Source organism: Oncorhynchus keta, chromosome 18, assembly GCF_023373465.1.
Source record: "Oncorhynchus keta strain PuntledgeMale-10-30-2019 chromosome 18, Oket_V2, whole genome shotgun sequence".
Classification (NCBI taxonomy): domain Eukaryota; kingdom Metazoa; phylum Chordata; class Actinopteri; order Salmoniformes; family Salmonidae; genus Oncorhynchus; species Oncorhynchus keta.
Genome location: NC_068438.1, coordinates 12,964,613 through 12,988,334, shown reverse-complemented (window position 1 = coordinate 12,988,334; position 23,722 = coordinate 12,964,613). Strand labels below are relative to the sequence as shown.

General features: G+C 44.7%; 1 protein-coding gene across 2 annotated transcripts in view; it reads left to right on the top strand.

Annotated features, from left to right (window-relative positions):
- Positions 1-2,933: 2,933 nt before the first annotated feature.
- The window catches only part of LOC118396832 (alpha-actinin-4-like), a 44,567-nt gene continuing 23,778 nt past the window's right edge, over positions 2,934-23,722 (top strand). The window contains exon 1 of one of the 2 annotated variants that reach the window (XM_052467425.1): positions 2,934-3,257. In XM_052467425.1, the coding sequence (XP_052323385.1) occupies positions 3,123-3,257 (135 nt within the window). In that variant the 5' untranslated portion in view covers positions 2,934-3,122. The remainder of the gene's footprint in view (positions 3,258-23,722) is intronic. The other variant, XM_052467426.1, reaches the window with a different exon arrangement.

The window sequence follows — 23,722 nt, the reverse complement described above, 5'->3', positions numbered from 1 at the left end:
TTTGGAGGCCAGGTCATCTGATGCAGCACTCCATCACTCTCCTTCTTGGTCAAATATCCCTTACACTATTTGGACTCCCGAGTGGCCCAGCGGTCTAAGGCACTGCATTTCAGTGCTAGAGGCATCACTATAGACACTCTGGTTCCATTGCAGGCTGTATCTTGACTGGTCGTTATTGAGAGTCCCATAGGGCGGTGCACAATTGGCCCAGTGTCGTCCGGGTTTATTTATTTTTAAATAGACAACCTGTAGGTGTGTTTTGGGTCATTGTCCTGTTGAAAAACAAATTATAATAAAGTGCAAACCAGATGGGATGGCGTATCGCTGGAGAATGCTGTTTTAGCCATGCTGGTTAAGTGTGCCTTGAATTCTCAATAAATCACTGACAGAGTCACCAGCAAAGCAACCCCACACCATCACACCTCCTCCTCCATGCTTCACGGTGGGAACCACACATGCGGAGGTCATCCGTTCAACTACTCTGCGTCTCACAAAGACATGGCGGTTGGAACCAAAAATCTCAAGTTTGGACTCATCAGAGCAAAGGACAGATTCCCACCGGTCTAATGTCCATTGCTTGTGGTTCTTGGCCCAAGTAAGTCTCTTCTTATTATTGGTGTCCTTTAGTAGTGGTTTCTTTGCAGCAGTTAACTTTTAACAAGGCACACCTGTTAATTGAAATGGATTCCATGAAGCTGGTTGAGAGAATGCCAAGAGTGTGCAAAGCTGTCATCAAGGCAAAAGGTGGCTACTTTGAAGAATCTCAAATATAAAATATGTTTTGATTTATTGAAAACTTTTTTTTCTTCTACTATGTGAGTAGATATGTGTTATTTCATTGTTTTGATGTCTTCACTATTATTCTACCATGTAGAAAATATAAGAAATAAAGAAATAAAGAAAAAACATTGAATGAGTAGGTGTCCAAACTTTTGACTGTTACTGTATGTATAGTCAAAAAAGCACACTCCGGACCCAGGGGGACTGTGGCAAACTTTCAAGCTATTTCCTGTTGCGCCATTATTATGCTTGTGTTAGATAACTCAGAAGCAAAAAATTGAGCTTGAAGAAGTACAGCTGCTCATTTTGTACTTCTCTCAACACACACACACCCCAGACTTATTAAACTATCTTGAATAACGGAAATTACGATCAATAAACATTGATATCAAAGGAGAACAGCTGTAGATGCACACCTTGAATTAATTTTCCTTCTCATCATGTATTAGCTTCACCTGCAACAGGCTGACTTAGGGGATAAAAAAAAAAAATAGGTGCCAAATATCGGCCTTACTGTCATTACAATGAGATAGAATTCATTATAAAATGGTACGAAGCTTTGATGTGTAATCATTTAACCGTGACATTGTACACACCACAATGATTCCTTATAGTAATGGGGATGGAGTCCAATGCGAATGGGATTTCTGTATATCAGAAAACGATTAGGAATGTGGCACTATGTGGCAGTCATGGAAACATCACAAAACATGAAAGGGAGCGATGGCGGCCTGCGATCATTTATATGGTATGTTGGGCCTCGATGATGATAATGGGCACAGACACACAGTTAGAGCGTGACCTACTTAATGTAGTGTCTGGGCATGTCAGCCAGACCCAGCCTATGAAATTAGAATGGTAAATATAAGCTGCTTTACACACGACAAGCTTTTAAACAAAAGCATAGGCCGAAGTGAATTTCATACGGTTTTTGTTTCGATGCACCTGCATGAAGGACTATTAGTTTGGGCACCAGTGAGGTGGCATAGGCTCTCCATGAGGGGACAACAAAAATCTGAGTAGGGTAACCACCAATGGGCTCACTGGCTAAATGATTCATGGTGTAGCATGTCCTCATTAATATTACATAGAATGGGTGGGTCTTGTTATAAGCTCCATCTGATTCTTGTCTTGCAAGAAGAAGAAACATTGTAGAATGTTGCAGATAGAAATTCCATGAATAAAGCTGCCACAATTCAATTCAGAGAGGCATGTTTGTTCTACATAGTATATTTGTATCCGAATGATCCAAAATGTTGCACTGCTGAAAGCGCCCCTGTGTATATGACTCTGCCCCATGTAGTGTGTAGCCTGCGCTTAAAGTAACTCTCCAGATGTCTATTAAATATGACCTGAAATGAATTACAATATGAGATAAATAGTTTATGTTAAAAATAAGCTTTTCTGTGTTGGAATGGTGTGGGCGTACCCCTACAACAGAATGGTGTGGGTGTATACTGGTTGTTAAAAAATATGACTGTGAGTAGACCCCTGATTGGCCAGCCTATCCTCCTCAGGACATCATCCTCAATGAGGAAATAGCAGGCATTTTTTAAATGTCTGTTTAAGATACAAGTTGAGGTGGGGTTTTTAAAGTGTTTTTCTCTCAAATGTATGAGAGAAACGTATTGGCCACGTATAAGATGAGTCAACAACATTATTTGGATATGAGTTAACAGAATATGAACTTCTAAAGTGAAATTTTAGCTGGACAGTTACTTTAATATTCTATGGATATTATACAGGTAGCAATTATCAGAACTATTGTAGTTTAGAGGTCCAAATAACGTTTTAATTCGTAAATCGGTCTATACTGGCTACAAATACATTTGTGCATTATTTTATTTCACCATTGTATCGTTTCAAGGGGTTGGCATAAATTGCATCTTACATTTTGATACAATGTTGCAATTATATAGCAACATGTACAGACTTCTTCCATCTGCAATGATTTGCGCTACTTGACAAAGGCATTAGGCTACATATCAGGCATAATACTTTTTAGAACAATACTTTTAGTAGGCTATAGTCTACTACTAAGTTATGTGTTCTCCAGCCTTTCGGTTGCAGTTTTTCATGAGCTCATGAATAATAAGCAGGTCACTGAATATTCATGAGCTATTTGGGCCTGGCAACCTACTCCAGTTTTGTAGGAGCGGCTCTTTGCTTGCGACCACACCATTCCCTCCTCGGTTGGAGATTAAGCGTTCTTGTAGCGGGTATTTTCAGTGTATAGATCGGATATTCCTGACCGAACGTTGAAAGCAAATAGAGTTACCGCAACTGGGTCACATCCCCTTTTATTTCACTTTCTATAGCTAATAGCTTGACTACCATAGAATATGGTAGATTATCACGCTTCTAATAGTCAAGCATCGTCTGGAGGTCCAGCCATTTACATGGACCCAAGAGAACAAGAAAATGACTGGGACCGGGACCTGCTGCTGGACCCGGCCTGGGAGAAACAGCAGAGAAAGGTAAAATGACAGGGAGAGGTCGGGGACTGAATTTGGGCCCTGGTTGCATCTATAAAGCAACGATATTTTATTCCGTCTCAATGTAACGAACTTTCCTGTGTCGATATGGTGGTATACGTTTAACAAGAAATGGGCTATAAAACTCTTTCCACATGCGTCATTTCGACAACTACCGGTATTTTCTAACTCGACTGGGGACAACGGTGATTTTTCTTTTTATTGGAATGAAACATTGTAGCCTATATAGTTCTGGCGTTTATTTAGCCTTAATTTTCCAGGCGATATTTCTGCCATTTTTCTTGAGAATAACAAGATTCAAGATGGCCAACGTAATATGCATAATTTCGATGTGACTCAAAAATAGCATACGGAATGGTGTCCTCTAAGTCCTATCAGATGTTCTGGGTCGAAACAGATCAAACACTGCTGAGTTCAATTGTTTTTTTTTGTTATCTACTTGTTCTGTTGCACATTATCGCAGCACCATTTCCAGCTGAAAATATTTTTACGGTTTTTAGACTTGACTTAATCGTTTAATGTTCGAGCCCATGTAACTATGATCAATCCCTGGAAATGTGGAGTAAGAACAATTGATGATGATTTGAAGCAACGTTGCTTGACAGTCTGGGATGATTGAGGATGTGTAGTGTTACACATCTCACTGTCAAAATTGTTTGCGTTAATTTAGTGGGAGTGACACCACACCGAGCATTATATTACAGCCCGTCGTTACTCAGCGTTTTGACGCTCAGCATTATTCATGAAACGAATTGATATAGCCTAACCCCGCGTTCAGCTTTACCCTCTATGTATGTCGATATACTCTGAATATGTCTGCAGGGTAAAAGAAGCGAGGCCAAAGTTTCCTCACAGGAAGAAAAATAATCAATGATTGACTCAGATGGCCTACAAACGCAGGCAATGGGGACTAATTAACTGAAATCAACACCGGTTACTGAAGAATGTATAGATTTTTGGAACACTTAAAATGTGTAATCTTAAATGTAAGGAATAAAAATAAAAACACGCTACTTAAATTCAACATGGAGTTTGATTGGACGAGAAATTGGGGAGGCGTGATATTAATTTATTTCAGAAAAGTCGGCGGGGGAATGAAGGGCAAATTCCTGTGGCGTTTTCACTGCCGCTGTGCCAGTTGCATAAAGTTAATGAATGCCTCCCACCAATGATTCTCCACTTAATGTAATGTAGCCAATGTATTTAGACCTACTGCATGTATGTGGAAATCAGACGTCAAGTGGAGGCATTAAGCAGAGTATGGACAAAGTTCTCATGTCAAAAGAAACTGTCAATTATCTATGAATGGCCTACCTAAAGTGTTTTTTCCAACACCCAAGTTTCGTCCTGCTCAGTCTTGTCCAGTTTACTACACTGGTTACAATTTAACACACTTCAGAGAGCTCCATTTCAGCTTGAGAAACATTAAGTCCAACCTAATGCATTAAATCAATTGCAGGCTGAGACATGTTGTAGTACACAACATTCTGTGAGGCCATTCTTTTTGTTTTATTGCAATTCTAGTGGGGCAATGTTGGAATCAGTGTCCATGTCTCTCGGGATGTCAGTTTGCCAACTCACTTAAAAGCAAAGGACATTCAGCCACCAAATATGTGCAAAAGGGGTAAAAGCCACCCAAAACCCAACCACTGTCAGTCTGATGTGATGGCAACACTTTTTCGTACCTTGTTTTGATATGGTCGCTCAAATTATTCAATTGAACGGGAATTTGTATCACTCCTCATTTCCCTATTATCACTGCGCTATCAAAGTACCTGCCTTGTTTGCATGACTGTGATTTGTTGGTGACTGGCAGTCTTTTACAACTCAGCCCCACCGAGAGAAACGCTTATTCTCTCCTAACCTGACTCACCCATGTCACAGTGCCCTGACTTGCACAGATTAGCACACTGCTAAGGTGGGCAGTGTTCTAAATGTCTTACTTCCCCTCCCAGTTCCCAAAGATATTCATTTGACTGGCTGACTCAATCAGTTTGGGGCTGGCTGACTGGTTTGGTTTCTCCACACGTGGCCATGGCTGTTTTAGGGAATTGTGGCACAAATCACTGGACTACTGGGAGTGGCTGATTTTGATTTCTGTGTTAAAATAAGGCATTTCTCTCTCCTTTGTTGATTTTATGTGACTGGGGCTGATGTAGGGATGAGCAGGAAAGACTTGATTGTGGGTGTGGATATACCCGTCTCCGCCCATAGAGAAACTACACCTGAGTTTCAATTGTTTCATCTGCCCGAGGGCCTTCTAGCTGCCCACCTTTTTACAGGTGTGGCCCCTCCCTAATCTCACGTCAGTGTTCGACCTGTCATCTGCCTGGGAGCAGTACTGCTGACCCTGATCTGAAATCAGTGGAATGTAAAACGACCAGGCGGCGAGCGGGACAGAGCAGAATGGAATGTAACCCCTCTCCCTCGCTCCCCTTTTCGCTCACTCCCTCTTCTCTCTCTCCCACAGCAAGAGCATGCAGGGGGAAACATTCCATTTGTGGCCCATTATAGCTAGTTTCAGGGGGGTGGGGTGTCCTGTTTTTTGTGTGTGTTTTTTTGCCTGACTGAAAAAGAAGAGGGTTTTGCAGGATTGCAGATGTGGACAATGTGGCGCGCTGGGAAAGTCCTCCAGGGCAGGCAGGCCGGCTAACAGGGAAATTGCGTGGTCACATTGAGGGCAAGGGGTGTCGTCCTACCCATCTTTGGGTGCACTTGTTTTTGAAGTGGTCGGTGGGGGCTGTTTGTTTTTCCATGTCAGCCATTCTTTCTGGTCTGTTTCTCGCTCCCCCTCCTGTTTGTTTGTGGGGCTACATTTTAGGGGAGTGTGGAGAGGTCCATCATGCCTTCACATGGTAGAGGCCATAGATGGGGTCTTTGAAAACAACCCACACGCTATAGTAGTGTTGCTGTTGGCTAAGGTTAGTGACTTGTACATCTTGTATATCCTACTTATCATTAGTACTACTACTCTGTGTTTCTGTTGGGAGATTGTTTTCTGACCTGGTGCCAACATGCCACTGTGTTTGGCTATAGATATCAACCCACAAATCTCATTTTGGATTGTTTAAAGTCAGCAGTCAAATATCTGCAATGTGCAGCTCCCCTACTTCTGTCTGTGGTTTCTGTCTGTATGTGTGAGATGTGATATATATCACATCACATTTTTACATCAATTAGAAGTACTGCTTGTTTGTACGTGTGTTTTTCTGTGCTGATTGGACCAGGGCCTGTGCTTTTGGGGACTTGTAGGCAATTGGGAGAAAGGAATGTGTGTTTAGGTGTGGTGGTTTGTGCAACATTGGGAGGGGCTGCATTATTATGGGGCAAAGAGGGGAGTTGGAGGGGGCTTTAGGAGAGAAGTTAGTTTCTCCACATAGCAGAGAAATGACTGTGGGGTTTCGCCATGGGTTGGTGGTCAACATTGTTCCGTCTAACCAAACAAACTTCCCCCTCCTGTTTCATGTTCTGGCAATTTAGCCAGTCAACGCTAGTAGATTGGTGTGTGTGGAAAAATAAATGCATGAGCATTTTTTTGTCCTTTCAGTCAGCAAAGGTGTGTGTGTCTAGCATTTGTCTGTTCTGATAAAAGCCTCACCAAGGACGCAGTGCAGGTAGCATTTTTGGCAGTTGTGGACTAGTCATTATTTAGTCTACCTGTGAGAGCCAAGCTTAGTGACGCAGGGGAGCCAGACCACAGTGCTGCACAGCAGGGCTTTTAGCAGGTGACCCTCTGTGCTGCTATTAAAAGCACCACTACTGCAATCCACTGTCTAATCATGGCCTTGTGTCTGAGACTCTAATTTCATAGACACCCATATATTATTTTGTATGTATTCTAATGCAGAAGTGGGCTAAGTTAGCAGCCTAAGTAACCCATACAAACGATGACCGGGGTAGGCAACCCTGTTATTGGAGTGCCACAGATCCTGCAGGATTTTGTTCCAACTCGGCACCACACCTGACCAACTGAGCTAATTGATCAGTTCAGCGATTGCCTATATTCCCCACACCTGGTTTTCCAGGTCGGTTAAATGAAAAACATGCCTGTGGCTCTCCAGGACCTGGGTTGCCCCCAGCCCTGCACTGAGATGCTTAATCTGAACTTCTAAAGAAAAGTATCTTGCTTTTGTGAATAATGGCAGTTCTAACCAATTTCCGATCTGAGTCACCACCATCAACACTGGCTTTTAGTCACCAGTGCGTTTGTCTAGCTGGCTCTACCACAACGCTCATAGTGTAGGACCTGAAATACCGTCCTCTAGTGCAGCCTACCATGTTTCACTAGATGTCATTTGTATCTCTGTCAATTGACCCATGTTACTGGTCTTGCCAAGTGCCACCACCACCGCAGCAGCAGTAGATGTCCCCAATCTGTTCTGGAAGTTAACCCTGGCCTGAACCCTACACATCATCTGTCCCACAAATCCCCTGAACCCCCCCCAGGAAAGACTGTCTGGATAAAAGGCTGGTTCTAATATTTGATATCATATCCAGTCAGTGTCAGGCCACAGGGAGACTCTGTTACTGGGAGCAGATGTGCAGAGAGACTACGTTGTACTTTACATCAATATGTTGCTGCAGAGAAACATGTTGTCTGTATGAGTCTGCTGAAGGCCTTCGTCTCTGCTATTGGAAAGGCTCCTCCACAGTGAAACACAGACATTTCGGCTGGTAGAATGCCTACTACAGCTACGCAGTCCACCTGAATTCACAATGAACCAGAGACCAGTTACTTTTAAAGGTGACCTTTGACTGGGTCATCATCACCAGGGGCATGCCATCACTGGATGGCTCTATCCCAACCACATCAGTGATATACTCCAGGCGGTTACAGTCTGGCGCTACACCATTTGGTAAAGATCTGCCTTGGACCACACCGTTTTTAAAGTTGACTCTCAATAGAACATTTTCTACCATTGACCCCATCCTCCCTCTGGCTTGTCATTGAGTTTTTAATGTATCTAGTGTTTGTTTAACCGCAGCACTTGGTGTCTGAGCTGCATCAAGCTCTGGTAGCAGGCTGGCCCCTGACATGATCTCACCGTTATCCCGGCTGGAGGAGAGGCAGCTGGATCAGGGGACTTAATAAGAACATGGCTCTGGTGGAAGGGCTAAGGAGGATCAGGAGGGCATGGTCAGAGACCCACAGTATCGGTAAGCCTTTTGGTCAGTGACTTTCCATAGCTGTGGAGAATGCTGCTCAAATGGTAACCTTGAGCTGAAGGACCCGTTCCCAACGACCTACTTTACAGATCTGTTTGGATAGAAGTGATGCAAGTGTTGGCTTATAAACTGCAGGTTTGATGGGTTTAACTGTCGGTCAGCTGAGTTTGGCTCAGGACTGGTTGGTCTGGATAGATGTGGTTCGATCTGATGAACATGCTGCTGGGGTGCTCCTAGCAGGTGTGTATTAACAACCAAAGTGAACTGCTTCCTGTCTTTTTGAAGGATCTATACTAGTTAGTTCATTGGCAGACACTACTGCTTCTCACAACACCTTTTTATGGGGCTCCTGATACCCTGTAGCCATGATAAGGGAAGGTCATAAAGAAGAGCAGCTCTTTGAAGTGTTTTCTCTGAGGCCATCTCTCATTTCTATTGTGGCTTCTCGTTTTATTATTAAAGACCCTGGTAAGTGGGGCACAGTGTGAGAGAGGGTCTCAACTAGGCCTGTTGGGGTTGGGATGTTGTTCATTGCCCCCGGCCCTTGGAAAACAACAGAAAATAAATAAGTGCCTAAACACACACACACACACAGTCCCTGTCTGACTTTGTCGCTGTCTGCCAGTTCGTGGTTTCACCCTGCATCCAGTCAGAGGGCACAGAGAGAATCAACCACAGCAACACTTCCTCTGTCCTTGGCCCATTGTTTGCATCTAATGTCTGCAGCGCCACTGAAAGACTCAAGTGTACAGGGCCCAGACAAAAGACTGTAAGAGGATTAGAGCACTGCCCACGGGAATACACAGGCTTATTTTTAGGATTTAGGCTATATATTTATATTTTTTGGCCAGCAGCCGGTTAGATTTTGTCTTGATCAGCAAGCTAGTGCGGTTTAACATTTCAGCTGTGTGGTTGGGTCCTCGTGTGGGAGGCGCTCTTTCTAGTCAGGCATTTACAGAGGCAGACCAGCAGATTGTAAGGGAGGAAGTGAAATGCCTGGCTTTTTTGCCTCGAGTGTGTTGCAACACAAAGGCAGCTCTTCAGAGACTGTTGCTAGCACACAAACAACCTTACAAAGACCAGAAGCGTACAGCTATGCCAGACAGTTCACCCACTAGACTCATAAATGTTTGTCCTCTAACTTGAGAGGTTATTCGGGCTAGGTTGGGCACAGCCGTCACCATCTCTCTAGTATGATGCGTCAAGACCACTGGCTCATCTCGTGCCGTAGATGTCCCCGTTTAAACTCGCCCAGTCCCGTGGGCTTGTTTGACCTAGTTCAGCCCAGTATGTGACTCCTACTAGAGTCCATCTCAAGGGAGTAGCAGGAAAGGGGAAGAAAGGTTGTGGCTTCTGTGGTTTTCTGTTGCTTCCTTATTCAACTCCAGTTGTAGAAGTAGCTCTGAGAATCAGATCACTCTGTGCCTTTCAGTTCCACAAAGTAGGAGAGATTTGGGGCCATAAGCTTAGCGTGAGGCAGATTGGGAGCGAATACAGAGTGATGATCCGTGTTCACTGAAGGAGGAGGATTGCCCTTGATGTGTCTCCCCCCACCCTTAACCAGGCCTGTTAGTGGATAACCTGCCGGATGAGAGATGAGGAAAGGACTTGGGGTGATTTATCTCTGTCTGTATTGTGACCTGCCTTTCCCTGTTGGTCACTGGCCAGCTGACAGAGGACCTTATCACAGCAGGCCCAGGGTGTGGGTCAGAGATATGTTTCCCCCCAGTGAATTCCTTCCTCTCCTATACTCACTGGGGAATCATCCAACTGCCTGCATCTCTGTTCTCCTTCCTCAAAGAGCCGTGCAGGCCAGGGAAGTGCACCAGACAATATCTCGGACAAATCAAAGCCCCCAAAGGCATTATTTAACAAGAGAGCTTTTAACAAAGAGTGCTCTGTACAGGGGGCCCTCCACCGCAGCTGTGTACTGGAAAATCGAACAACCTGCAGCAGTGTAGGCCCAGCCAAACAGATGGGTGAATCTCATGTGTGAATGAATGCCTCAGTGTGTCACCGTTCACACCACCAGTGTTCACACTGTTCTCATGTGTCACACAGTACCAATGTTCTTTGAAGTGTTCTTTACATTGTTGTTGGTATGGTCTTGTACAGTGTCTCTGAGCTCAGTCTTTGGTGTTGCTCTACTACCATGGTCTTTAGGGACCAGGCCAGTGTAATTCATTTCCAGGATGTAAGAATGTGAAGATATCAGTTTCTGAAGCTTACACAGGACTGGTCCACGCAGCAGCCCAGAGGGGGAGGGGGGTGACTCCAGTGCATTATGAAAGTCATTAAGAGGGCATTACACTCAACGGCCTTGTAATATCCCCCACCTGCATGTATGGTACCCCCCCGGCTTAGCACCCCAGGCCAACTGACTCTGTGGGGGTCAATCTGAGACGGGCTCATTGTATCAAATCCACTTAGATTGGGGGGAGAGAGGGGTTAAGTACTGTACATGTGTTTATGACATGAAGCAGCAGTGAGTCTGATTCAGCGGAGACCCCTGGAGAGGGCAGGGGCGGTGGATGGGGAGGGCGGGGAGGTGGGTCGCAGCCAGTCAGTCTCTCCCCAGTCAGTGATGTGGGTTGTGGCTGAGCCAGAGATCCTGCTCCGGGTTGGTTCTTAAAAGGCTCTGTATGCCCCCCTCTTCTGCAGAGGGGCTGAGCTCCAGGGCTCCCTCCCTGCCCACTCTCACCACATCACACACATCACCTGTCACACACTCTGACTGCAGGAGAGGGGTGTGGTGTCTGGTGATGTTCTCTCCCTCAGCCCCGCCCCCTTCTCGTCTTCTTCATAATGGTTGGGATCAGTGTTTTGTTTAGAAAAAGCTGGTTGGATGTTTATGTGTTAGGTGAGAGTTATGTGAGTCTGCTCTCGACTGTGTATAGGTACGATTAGGCAATGGCCATTTGGACAATATTTAAGCAAGAATCTTGGCATCCTGTATGTGTAACTATGTTTGTATATGCCTTTGCAATATGTGTTGAAGAGTTTCTTGGCATCCATTTTGTGTGTGTGCGTGTGTGTGTGTCAGACATGAAGGGCTGTGAGTCATAAAGGGTCGGGTTAGCTGTGGAATGTCTGTCGGTGGTGGGGTGGGTTCTGACTTCCTCCTCCTGCCCCCCTCCTAATGACCCACAGGACAGTAACTCACCAGCCTCCACTGCAGGGTATCTCAGGCCACGCACATGCACACATTGGACTTTGCTATAGGAGACCTTTCCTGAGACCGGGAGCATGACGCCTTCTCCAGTGGCAGGATGGAGGGTGCTGTTTGCACAGTTACAGAAGCTACAGCAGTAATGCAGTGTGTTTTCTCTCTCTCCCTGTTTTTTCTTCTTCTTCTGGCTCATAGGAGGTGGGTGTGTGTGTGTGTGTGTGTGTCGTGTTTCACATTCCTTTAGAACAAACACACACACATCCAGGACACAATTGTTGTGAAAGGATGTGGGGGTTGTCGTTTTAAGATGCAGGCCATTATTTGAACAAACTTTTTCATCTGATAAAGAGGTGTTTTTGAAGAAGAAAATGTTTTGTGTGTGCAGGCGTGCGGGGGGGTGCACTTTAAGCTGTTACATCATCGCCACAGTGATAACGCCACCTTATAAGGCAACGAGTGCGAGAGGCAGGCAACGACAGGAAGAGGCCGTTAATGTGACAATGCTGTCTACTGGGCCAGCCTGCCTTTCTGGTTTGGTTACATTTTCCTCAGGCTCGCTCTCCCACTCCCTCTGCTTCCCTCTCTCTATCCTCCACATAGGATTTCAAAGGCTTTCTACAAATAGCCCACACCTTCCCCTCTGTCACATTCTGGCTTTTGCCTTGGTCTTAAAGCCTTTGCCCGACTTACTGTTAATGAGAAAGATATTTCTGATTGATTATTCCACTGCCATGTTTTGTCCTCATTTATTTATTAATATATAATATATTTTTAATCTCCGGCCCCGCAGGAGGTCTCGTGCTAGGCCGTCATTGTAAATAAGAATTTGTTCTTAACAGACTTGCCTAGTTAAATAACAAAATGTAGTCTGAACCAATTTCACAAGATGAAACATTAGTTGAGTAACTTCAGGACAATTGAATCTATAAGCCTAGGCTATGTTTCATAAAACAGGCTGTGGAATCCATAAAATCATCAACTACATTTAAAAAAAAAAATTTAAGTGGAAGGTTGGGTTGCAGGAACATAATTACAAATTGACTGCAAGAAGCACAAACATATATGTTTGACTTAAACAACTTCAAACCTTGCGTACATTGTGCACACCATCGTGTGTATACGTGGGAACACTTAAACAGATTTCTTAAGTTTAAAATCACTTGGAGCTTATTTCCTGATGTTTTTAGTCTTATTTCCAACAATGAGAAGGATTTCTTTTTTTGGGGGGGGGCAAGTAAAACTACCCACTGGCCAGTTAGGGAAGCCTGCCATAGACCATGTTTAATATATTCTGATCTTGCAGACCAGGCTGACTATCGCTATTAAAGAGATGATTCCAGGCTGTGCTATTGCTTGAGGCTGTTTTAGACATCTCCTCTGACTCTGACAACGTGACAGATTTAGAGGAGATGACAGATTTAGAGGAGGTGACAGATTTAGAGGAGGTGACAGATTTGGAGCAGATGAGGTGCAGGCTTAATGAGGCTGGAGTTACACACTCCTGCCCCACTGGGAATGTCTGGAATAAAGCAGAAATGTCACGCTCCTTTTTCTCTCTCTCTCCCACCATCGCTGTGAAACGAGTCCCAAGGGTTTCCTAAGCATGTTAATCTGGGCACAAAGGCCAGCGTTCCCACTGAACATCTCTTGTTCTTACATCAGTGGTGTTGGAGCCATGAAGTTCAGACTCTTGCCGACCGTTCACAAATTCCTTCGTCTTAGGACTGCGGTCATTCCAGCCCTACACCCATTTGAGGAAATGACTATCCTCCCCCATAATCCTATGTCTTTGACTAAATGGCTCATTGGTAGTCCAGTTCAGTCTGTGTTGAGATGTCTGGGACAAGGGCAGGCATCAAGTTCACTGTAACCTGTTACAAATGTGCTGTCTGTGTGTAGGTGTCAAACTGCGCACCCACACAATCTTGGCTGCCTGTCCAGCTTTACTGATGGCGGGGGCTGCTGGAGATGTCATATTGGCCAATGCAGAGGAGGCAGACGTGGTTCTACCAACCGAGCACCCTGTTTGGTTACAGTGAGTCTTGGGATTAAGTTTGAAATAACTCGCGCCTGGTTGAGTAAAGTGAGAACTATCGGCTTGAGGAACATCCTGCTAGTATTTGACCACAGTTGCCTTGTTTAGAGTGCTTGCGGTTGCTGTATTTGTTCCTCAGCTGTGCTTCACTGTCCTGTACTTCTTGTTTCTCTTTGTAATGGCTTCCTCTTTCAATGGCCAGAAAGGTAAGGTCAGCAGTCACTCTGGTTGGACTGCTTCACGCTCTGGTAAGCACCTACAGAGAAGGAGATGCTGTGGCTTAGCCTCTGTACAGTCAGGAAATAACATATTTAAACTGTAAGTGTCATCCATAATGTTACTCAAATAGTGTTGTTTCATGGTAATCTAAAAAATGGCATGAATAGACAACTCACTTCTCATAAATTTGCTTAAAAAAAAATCTATTGTAGTTTGAGTGGTGGGTGGAAGTTGACCCATCCTCCCATCATCGTTTAGCCCACAGTAGGGTAAATCTGCGCATCTGGATGTATTATGTGGAAAGTCTGTGTCATCATTATGGTGACCAGCCCCATTGATGCTGTCATCAATCACTGCTTACTCATAGAGGCTGCAGGAAATGCTGACTGATCTGAGCCATATCAAAAGCATCCATCCTGTTGGGTGACTCGCCTCACATCCTCCCTGTTTGGCAGGATTGGACCTAGATTCCCTCCAACCCAGCACAAACAAACATGCATATCCCTAGAATGAGCCATGTAATGACAGAGCTGTGTAATGACATCAGCTTATTATGTGATTGGCTGAACTGCTGCGTTGTTATTAAAGGTCAAAGGGTGGATAAAGAGCTTCTGGAAAGTAAATAAATGTATTTTGGGGTGGCTGAAGTCTGTAATATGTAACTCGGTCAAAGGTCTTGCATTACAATCGCAAATTCACTCAAATCAAATCAAATTTATTTATATAGCCCTTCGTACATCATCTGATATCTCAAAGTGCTGTACAGAAACCCAGCCTAAAACCCCAAACAGCAAACAATGCAGGTGTAAAAGCACGGTGGCTAGGAAAAACTCCCTAGAAAGGCCAAAACCTAGGAAGAAACCTAGAGAGGAACCGGGCTATGTGGGGTGGCCAGTCCTCTTCTGGCTGTGCCGGGTAGAGATTATAACAACATGACCAAGATGTTCAAATGTTCATAAATGACCAGCATGGTCGAATAATAATAAGGCAGAACAGTTGAAACTGGAGCAGCAGCACAGTCAGGTGGACTGGGGACAGCAAGGAGCCATCATGTCAGGTAGTCCTGGGGCACGGTCCTAGGGCTCAGGTCCTCCGAGAGAGAGAGAAAGAAAGAGGGAAGGATAGAATTAGAGAACGCACACTTAGATTCACACAGGACACCGAATAGGACAGGAGAAGTACTCCAGATATAACAAACTGACCCTAGCCCCCCGACACATAAACTACTGCAGCATAAATACTGGAGGCTGAGACAGGAGAGGTCAGGAGACACTGTGGCCCCATCCGAGGACACCTCCGGACAGGGCCAAACAGGAAGGATATAACCCCACCCACTTTGCCAAAGCACAGCCCCCACACCCACTCAAGGCCATTTCTCATTTCAAGCCGTGGTCAAGGTCAATTTTGATACTCTGATTGTATATAATTGACGTAAATACAGTTTCATGACTACTAACATACAGAATAATACAAGCAGGTGAAGAATCAGACCATGATTTATGGTCTATCAGAATGTCTGGGCTGTAGACAATGGTCTGGATGTGCCCCCATAGAGGTCAGTCTGCACGCCTCCATTGTGTGGGATTCAATGGTTGTGTTTCCAGGCGTTGGCCTCGAACTGGGAGGAGACTGAAAGGGATCCTTATCTCATGTTTGCCATTTGAAGAATCTGGATAAGGCACAATCCTTAAGCGTTCGCCTCTGCAGAGGAGTGGGGGTGGAGGGTTTGGGACGGAAGGAAGGAAAACCCCTTAATTGAATTTTCCATTTATTTCCGTACCTCCTGTCATGCATTCTACAGTTTCTATGTGAACCTTGCCACAGTATCTCCATCTGATGTGATTTATTTGGGTTATGTACCCAATGTATTTAATAAGTGTCCATGTCATAGTGGAATGTGAGTTGGGGTAGAGGTTTAAAAGGGGGAAAGGCCCAGTCCTCCCCTAAGCCAACTGCCAAAAGGATGAGGCCTGAGCTCGCTATTTAGTCTGCACACTCTTATCTCCTTTCCGTACGGGCTGGGTTTGTTTACATTTGGCATATACTCTGAAAGTGATCCTTGAGCGGCTATGAAAGCATTTCCTTGACAAAGACGTCTGCTCACAATAATCGAGATGATCATTTGTCTTTGGGCACGAAATAGCTGTAAACTTCACATCTGAGCCATTGGAATTTGTGGATGTCATGACCTGAAAAGACCATTTGAGGACTTGGACCAACTTGTCACTACCTAATTTATACTAGAGGTGTGGCTCTTGGTCAGGAAAAGTCACGGGTAATAAGGGACACCGCTAGACTGCTAGATGTTCACATGGGGCGGTCTGTTGACAAAGCTCAGAATGTGGGGGATTTAACCACTTGACTGGAGTTCCTTAAGATTTACACTTTCACTTGCTATTATAGCACATAAGTTCCAACCCATAAAACTGTAAAATACTTTAAAATACCCTTGTGTTGCTGTACCTCATGAACCCATGAACAAACATGACTATCCCCATCTTATCTTGAAGTGATCTCACCTATTTACGGCACATTTTTAGATGCACCAACATAGCGTGATACTTTAAGGTTGACTTCATTTCCTCTGGTTTAGTTTCCTGGTTTCTACATTGTTAACTGTGGTGGTGTTACACTGATGGATCACTATCATTCCTAATGATTCATCTCAATACAATCTTCTTCCTGGATGGATGTAGACTAAAGGATGGACGTCACCCCCCCCGTTTTCCTGTCCTGTGGCTCGTTAAACAGGAAGTTGATTTGCGGGCTGCCGATTTGGGTGGTGTGAGGTGTTGCAGTGAGATTTCATACTGACTCAGGGTGACTAAGGCTGCTTACTCCAGCGGCTGCAAGGGCTGTGGAGCCTAAAGTTCTATTTACTAAGTCATCGACACGTTCTCTTAAATATCCAATGTAGACGTTTTTTTTAAACTATATCAAATTATTTCTGGGTAACAATTAAAACTACTATATGTAACTTTTTGGGCGACCTGACCAAATTCACATAGAAATGTGAGCTATAGATATTCCATTCTCATTGAAAGCAAGTCTAAGAAGTGGTAGATCTGTTCTATGTGTGCTATTTCTTAAGTTTTGTTTTGGAGTTTATCATTTTGGTTTTGTACACCAGCTGAAAATAAACCAATTAAATGTATGGAAAATATATTTCACAGCTGTTTAGATGGTACAATGATTCTCTCGACAATGACTGCTTGTTTTGTCACAAACTAAAATTGGGCAAACCATTTTAGCAAACAAGGAACTTGCAGAGACTTCTGCATAGTGCATCTTTATGTACCTTACTGTGATTGTTTCCAGTTAAATTAGTTAAGAGCAATTTCTCAAGCAATAATTCTGCTCGGGCGTCTGGGAGTGGTCTGAGCAGGGAGGGGAAAACTAGCTGGTATTGGCAGAGATGTTGGGAACTTTCTTATTGGTCTAACTAATTTTCCACCTGGTGATTTTCACCAGGCAGGCAAAAACTCCATCCCACCAAAACAGGCTGAAATGTCAGGCACCCTTTTCAAAAAGCTCTTACACTAAAAGGGCAGTATCACATTTCACAATTTGACAGTATTATTCCAACCTCAGTGTGGAAATGTATATTAAACACATGAAAATCACATTTTTGACAGCACTGGGCCTTTAAAATTAGGTTAGATATTTTTTGTAGGTAGTTTTAATCTAAAGCATCACTAACATATGTAGCTTAAGAAACACGTTTAATGAAATCAATAATTTGCTAGTAACAGATGACATTCATTCTGTCGATCTCTGAAACTCACTTAGATAATACTTTTGATAGTGGTAGCAATACAGAAATGTTTATATCACTGATGAAGGATTTTGAGGCTGATTCCCTGACCTGTCAATGTTTTTAATTTGCCGTTTTATACTCTTGTGAATTCAATGGTTTTTACTAGATTACTTGTAGTTTTTAATTTTGTCGGTCTGTAATTTTTTTGTAATGACTCGGTGCTGCCGATCTTGGCCAGGGCGCTCTTGAAAAATAGATTTTATTCTCAATGAGCCCTTCCTGGTTAAATAAAAAAGAAATGCCAAAGGTGGAGGTGTGGCCTTTTTATATTCAGAACCACATTCCTGTAAAGCTTAAAGAATCTCATGTTAAACACCGTTGACGTAATATGGCGACAGGTTCATCCTCACCTAAAGCCCATTCTGGTGGGAGCTGTTTATAGACCACCAACTGCTAACAGTCACTATCTGGATAACGTGTGAAATGCTTGATAATGTATGTGATATCAACAGAGGTATATTTTCTGTGTGTTTTAAATATTTACTGGCTTTCATCAAGCTGCCCACTCAGGAAAATACTTCAAACTGTAACCAGTGCCTGCAACCTGGTTCAGGTTGTCAGTCAACCTACCAGGGTAGTTACAATCAGCACAGGAATGAAATCATCATGTATTGATCACATCATTACTATTGCTGCAGAAATTTGCCAAATCCATCGGATGTAGTTATCACATTATATTAGCCGTATCTAGGAAGACCAATGTTCCAAAGGCTGCGCCTATTACAGTGTACAGAAGGTCATACATAACGTTTTGTAGTGATTCCTATGTTGTTCATGTAAAGAATATTAGTTAGTCCGTGGTGTGAAATGAGGAGCAACCAGACGCTGCACTGGACGCATTAATGAAATTGCTTATTCCTGATTCTAATTAGCATGCATCCATTAAAGAAATGACTGTAAAACAGTTAAATCCCTGTGGATTGATGAGGAATTGAAAAATGATATGATTGAGGGATGAGGCAAAGATAAATGACAAAGATTGATAGTAAAAAGCTTTGGAGCACCTTAAATGACATTTTGGGCAAAAAGGCAAACTCTGCTTCATCATTAATTGAATCCGATGGCTCGTTCATCGCAACACCCACTGATCTTGGTCATTACTTTAATGATTTTTTTCATTGGCATGATCAGTAAATTTAGGCTTGATATGCCAGCAACAAACACTGACACTACACAGCCAAGTATCTCTGATCAAATTATGAAAGATAAGCTTTGTAATTCTGAATTCTGTAAAGTAAGTGTGGAAGAGGAGAAAAATTGTTTATCAACAATGACAAGCCACCGGGGTCTGACGACTTGGGTGGAAAATTACTGAGGATAAAGCGGACGATATTGCCACTCCTATTTGCCATATCTTCAATTTAAGCCTACTAGAAAGTGTGTGTGCCCTCAGGCACCTGTCTAACAGAACACAGAGGGTGTTCTTTAATGTAAGCCTCGTCAACATAATCCAGGTAGAATTAGGAATTCCCCAGGTCAGCTGTCTAGGCCCCTTACTACTTTCAATCTTTACTGATGACAAGTTAGGGACAAATCATTCACTAAACCTCAACTAAATATTGTAATGACTAATGTGGAAATTGAGCAAGTTGAACTAAACTGCTTGGAGTAACCCTGGATTGTTAACTGTCATGGTCAAAACATATTGATACAACAGTGGCTAAAATGAGAAGTCTGTCCTCCATAAAGCGCTGCTCTGCCTTCTTAACAACACTATCAACAAGGCAGATCCTACAGGCTGTAGTTTTGTCGCACCTGGACTACTGTTCGGTCGTGTGGTCAGGTGCTACAAAGAGGGACTTAGGAAAATTGGCTCAGAACAGGGCAGCATGGCTGATCCTTGGATGTATACAGAGAGCTAACAATAATATGCATGTCAATCTCTCCTGGCTCAAAGTGGAGGAGAGATTGGCTTCATCACTACTTGTATTTGTGAGAGATATTGACTACTGGCACACAGCTCGGACACCCATGCATACCCCACAATACATGCCACCAGAGGTCTCTTCACAATCCAGAACAGAATATGGGAGGCACACAGTACTACATAGAGCCATGACTACATGGAACTCTATTCCACATCAGGTCACTGATGCAAGCAGTACAATTAGATTTTTTTAAACGGATAAAAAAACATTTTATGGAACAGCCGGGACTGTGAAGCAACACACACACACATTTTGTGTTGTAGATATTTGGTAGTAGAGGAGGGGCCTGAGGGCACACACTTAATGTGTTGTGAAATCTGTTAATGTAATGTTTTTAAAATATATAACTGCCTTAATGTTGCAGGAAGAGTAGCTGCTGTTTTGGCAGACTAAATACAAAAAATGTGTCCCCCTCCCACCACCACACTTCAGTCGTTAGAGGTCCCTCTGACTGCATGGCCCCCTCCGGCCTCAATGTTCCTTCTGCGTTTTTGCCCAAAATGTCATGACCCAAACCAGCCGCCTCTCAGAAGTTTGCTATCAATAGACATAGTTGGCATTCCTGACATCTCTATCGTTCTAATTAAGATGACGGTCATTCCTTCGAAGGCTCTCGTCACCAACCCTCCCTTTCTCTCCTTTTTCCCCCTCACTCTCTCATCCCCCTGAATTGAAGGGGTTCTATACTGGACCGCAGATGAAAGGAACCGTGCACATATTTGGAGATTCCCTCTCAGGTCACTGCCACAGCCTCTCATTAAACACTCTTTTATCCTCTCACTGAGCAGGGAGTGGGAGGCTAGGGTGGGTGGCCATATTGCCTGTGTCAGCTGAGCTGCCTGTGGCCTACATACTTTACCCAGCCATGTCCCATGCTGCTGCTGAATGGATGCTACTAGGCCGTTTCACCTCACTGTGACTGCTGCCTGGTGCCTCTTTTAATGTCATCCTTTATAAGGTAACAGAGATTCTCATAGGACTCTGCTCGGCCCTACTAAATCCTAGGCCAGTAACTAGAATTACAGCATGTACGTCAAATGTGTGTGTCCACGGTCAGATGAAGTTGTCTAATTTGTTCTGTGTATTGAGCATCGGAGCTGCAGCTGTTTTAAGACTTGAGTATTGACACAACGTATAGGCTAATTGGCAGTTGTTGACATTAAGCAACAGACTGTGCTCAGAGCACTACTGTTGACACACAACAGTCCACATTTGCACAACAGTGTGTCCTCACTGTCCTGAGTGTTGGCATGTTGGTCTGTTTGATGTGTGGCCCTGTCCTGCTCTACTTCTGTAGCTGTACCTCTCCTCCCAGTCTGTCTCATCCCCCGGGTCTTGGCTGGTAACAGAATCTGGCCCAAGGCAGGTCACTGAAAGGGTTAACAGCGCAGTAGAGCCCCCTTGCTCGGTGCAACCCAACCTGGACTCGCACAAAGACAGGAAGCCACATAAATACATCAACAAATAAACACTGCTTCCCCCTGTTGGAATTTCCTACGGTTTGTGAAAAGTCCAACAATTTGCCCCCAGGATTTTACTCTCTCTCTCTCTGTTCTACTACCCCCCGCTGCAGGAGACTTCAAAAGAAAGTCCAGTAACCACACAGAGCTGCAGCACTAATACTTCTAGGTCACTACTTCTCTTTAACCAGAGCTTCCTCTAGTTGAGTCTGACCTGGGGACAACTCTCCTGCCCACCACCGCTGTGCAACACTGTGTCCCACTCCCAAGGCTCTAGTTCCAAAGTGTGCAGTTGTTAACGTCCCTTCACGGATTTGAAAGAATTTGAGGAATCTCCCACCAGTCCATGTCTCCACCAATCCAACGCTTCTATTTTTGTGGGCTGTGGTGAACATCAGGAGGAGGGAGTGATTTATTGGGACACATTCTGAGACTCTTCCCTATTAGAGGTGTACCCTACACCCATCACATAACATGAGGTGCAGGTCATGTGTGGGTCACTGTCATGCTGCAGGGCTTTGACATTCATGTTACGTCGTACCTTCATGCATTATGCTCACACCTTAACCAAATCGTGTTCCCGCTATTCATCCCTGTTTTTCTGGGCGACCATAAGAGAGCCCACTAGAGATGTGTCAGGATAAGCTCTCATTTATCAAACTGTTTGTCAGCTTCTGTTTACAGCAGTTTGCCCTAATGGTCACTTCTACTGGCAAACTGAAACAACACTTTCTCACTGGAGGAGAATCTGTACTCTGAGTTCCTCTTTTTAGTGTTGGCTTGTCAGCACACGAAGAGAGGGAGGTTTGTGTGTGCTATGTTTTTTTTTTATGATCACCTGTCCAGACCTGACAGGGTAATGAGAGCAGAGTGACTTCAACACCAGGGCATACTCTTTAAAGGCTTCTGTAATAGTTGGCCCATCCCAGGGAGGGAGCGAGTTGCAGGGAACAGCCCAGGGCTTCTGTAATACAGGGGCAGGATCAGGGAGGGAGCCAGTCAGGGAACAGCCCAGGGCTTCTGTAATACAGGGGCAGGATCAGGGAGGGAGCCAGTCAGGGAACAGCCCAGGGATTCTGTAATACAGGGGTAGGATCAGGGAGGGAGCCAGTCAGGGAACAGCCCAGGGCTTCTGTAATGCAGGGGTAGGATCAGGGAGGGAGCCAGTCAGGGAAACAGCCCAGGGCTTCTGTAATACAGGGGCAGGATCAGGGAGGGAGCCAGTCAGGGAACAGCCCAGGGCTTCTGTAATGCAGGGGTAGGATCAGGGAGGGAGCCAGTCAGGGAACAGCCCAGGGCTTCTGTAATACAGGGGTAGGATCAGGGAGGGAGCCAGTCAGGGAACAGCCCAGGGCTTCTGTAATACAGGGGTAGGATCAGGGAGGGATTCAGTCATAGGGAACAGCCCAGGGCTTCTGTAATACAGGGGTAGGATCAGGGAGGGAGCCAGCCATAGGAAACAGCCCAGGGCTTCTGTAATACAGGGGTAGGATCAGGGAGGGAGCCAGTCAGGGAACAGCCCAGGGCTTCTGTAATACAGGGGTAGGATCAGGGAGTGAGCCAGTCAGGGAACAGCCCAGGCCTTCTGTAATACAGGGGTAGGATCAGGGAGGGAGCCAGTCAGGGAACAGCCCAGGGCTTCTGTAATACAAGGGTAGGATCAGGGAGGGAGCCAGCCATAGGGAACAGCCCAGGGTTTCTGTAATACAGGGGTAGGATCAGGGAGGGAGCCAGTCAGGGAACAGCCCAGGGGTAGGATCAGGGAGGGAGCCAGCCATAGGGAACAGCCCAGGGATATACTACTCAACCATTAACTATCTCTAACAGAAAGTCTCTGGGAAATGGTTGAGGATGAGTGCTCACTACTTATGGTAGCTGGCTAGATTATTACCATGCGTGAGTTTGGACTGGAGACCGGAGCTATGTAGATGGTCTGTAGGGCCTACAGCAATAAGAACATTCTGGCCATCAAAGAATCCAATTCCCTCAAGGTTGCCTTTTGTGTTGCTGTATTGAGTCATTGATAAAAGGTGGGCAACATGGAAGACCAAGGTGGAGTGGTGCTTCACGGTCTATGGTACAGCTGACCTTGAGAGAATTCTGATATTGTACAAACAGCTGTTTCTGAATTCAGCTGGAGTGCGGCTCTGATATTGTACAAACAGCTGTTTCTGAATTCAGCTGGCGTGCGGCTCTCTCTCTCTCTCTCTCTTTCTCTCTCTCTCTCTCTCTCTGGCGTGTGTGTGTGTGTTACAGAGGTTGAACACTGGGGGAAAATGAACCCTGCCAGTGCATTTTAGTGCACCCTAACCCCCACTACCTCACACCAGTCCTGTGTGCCCTATGGATGTGCTGATGCATTGCATGGTTCCCTAGCTATGTATCGTGTGTGTGTGTGTGTGTGTGTGTGTGTGTGTGTGTGTGTGTGTGTGTGTGTGTGTGTGTGTGTGTGTGTGTGTGTGTGTGTGTGTGTGTGTGTGTGTGTGTGTGTGTGTGTGTGTGTGTGTGTGCTAAAGGTGAGAGGTGGTGTTATAGAGCAGCAGGGTTTGTTTGTGTGCCTCTCCCCTATAAGCTGCCACAGGGGGTAGGTGAGAGTCAGCACTGTACAGCCTTTCCAGATTACATAGCCAGCCAGCTCCCCCAGCGTGTGTCA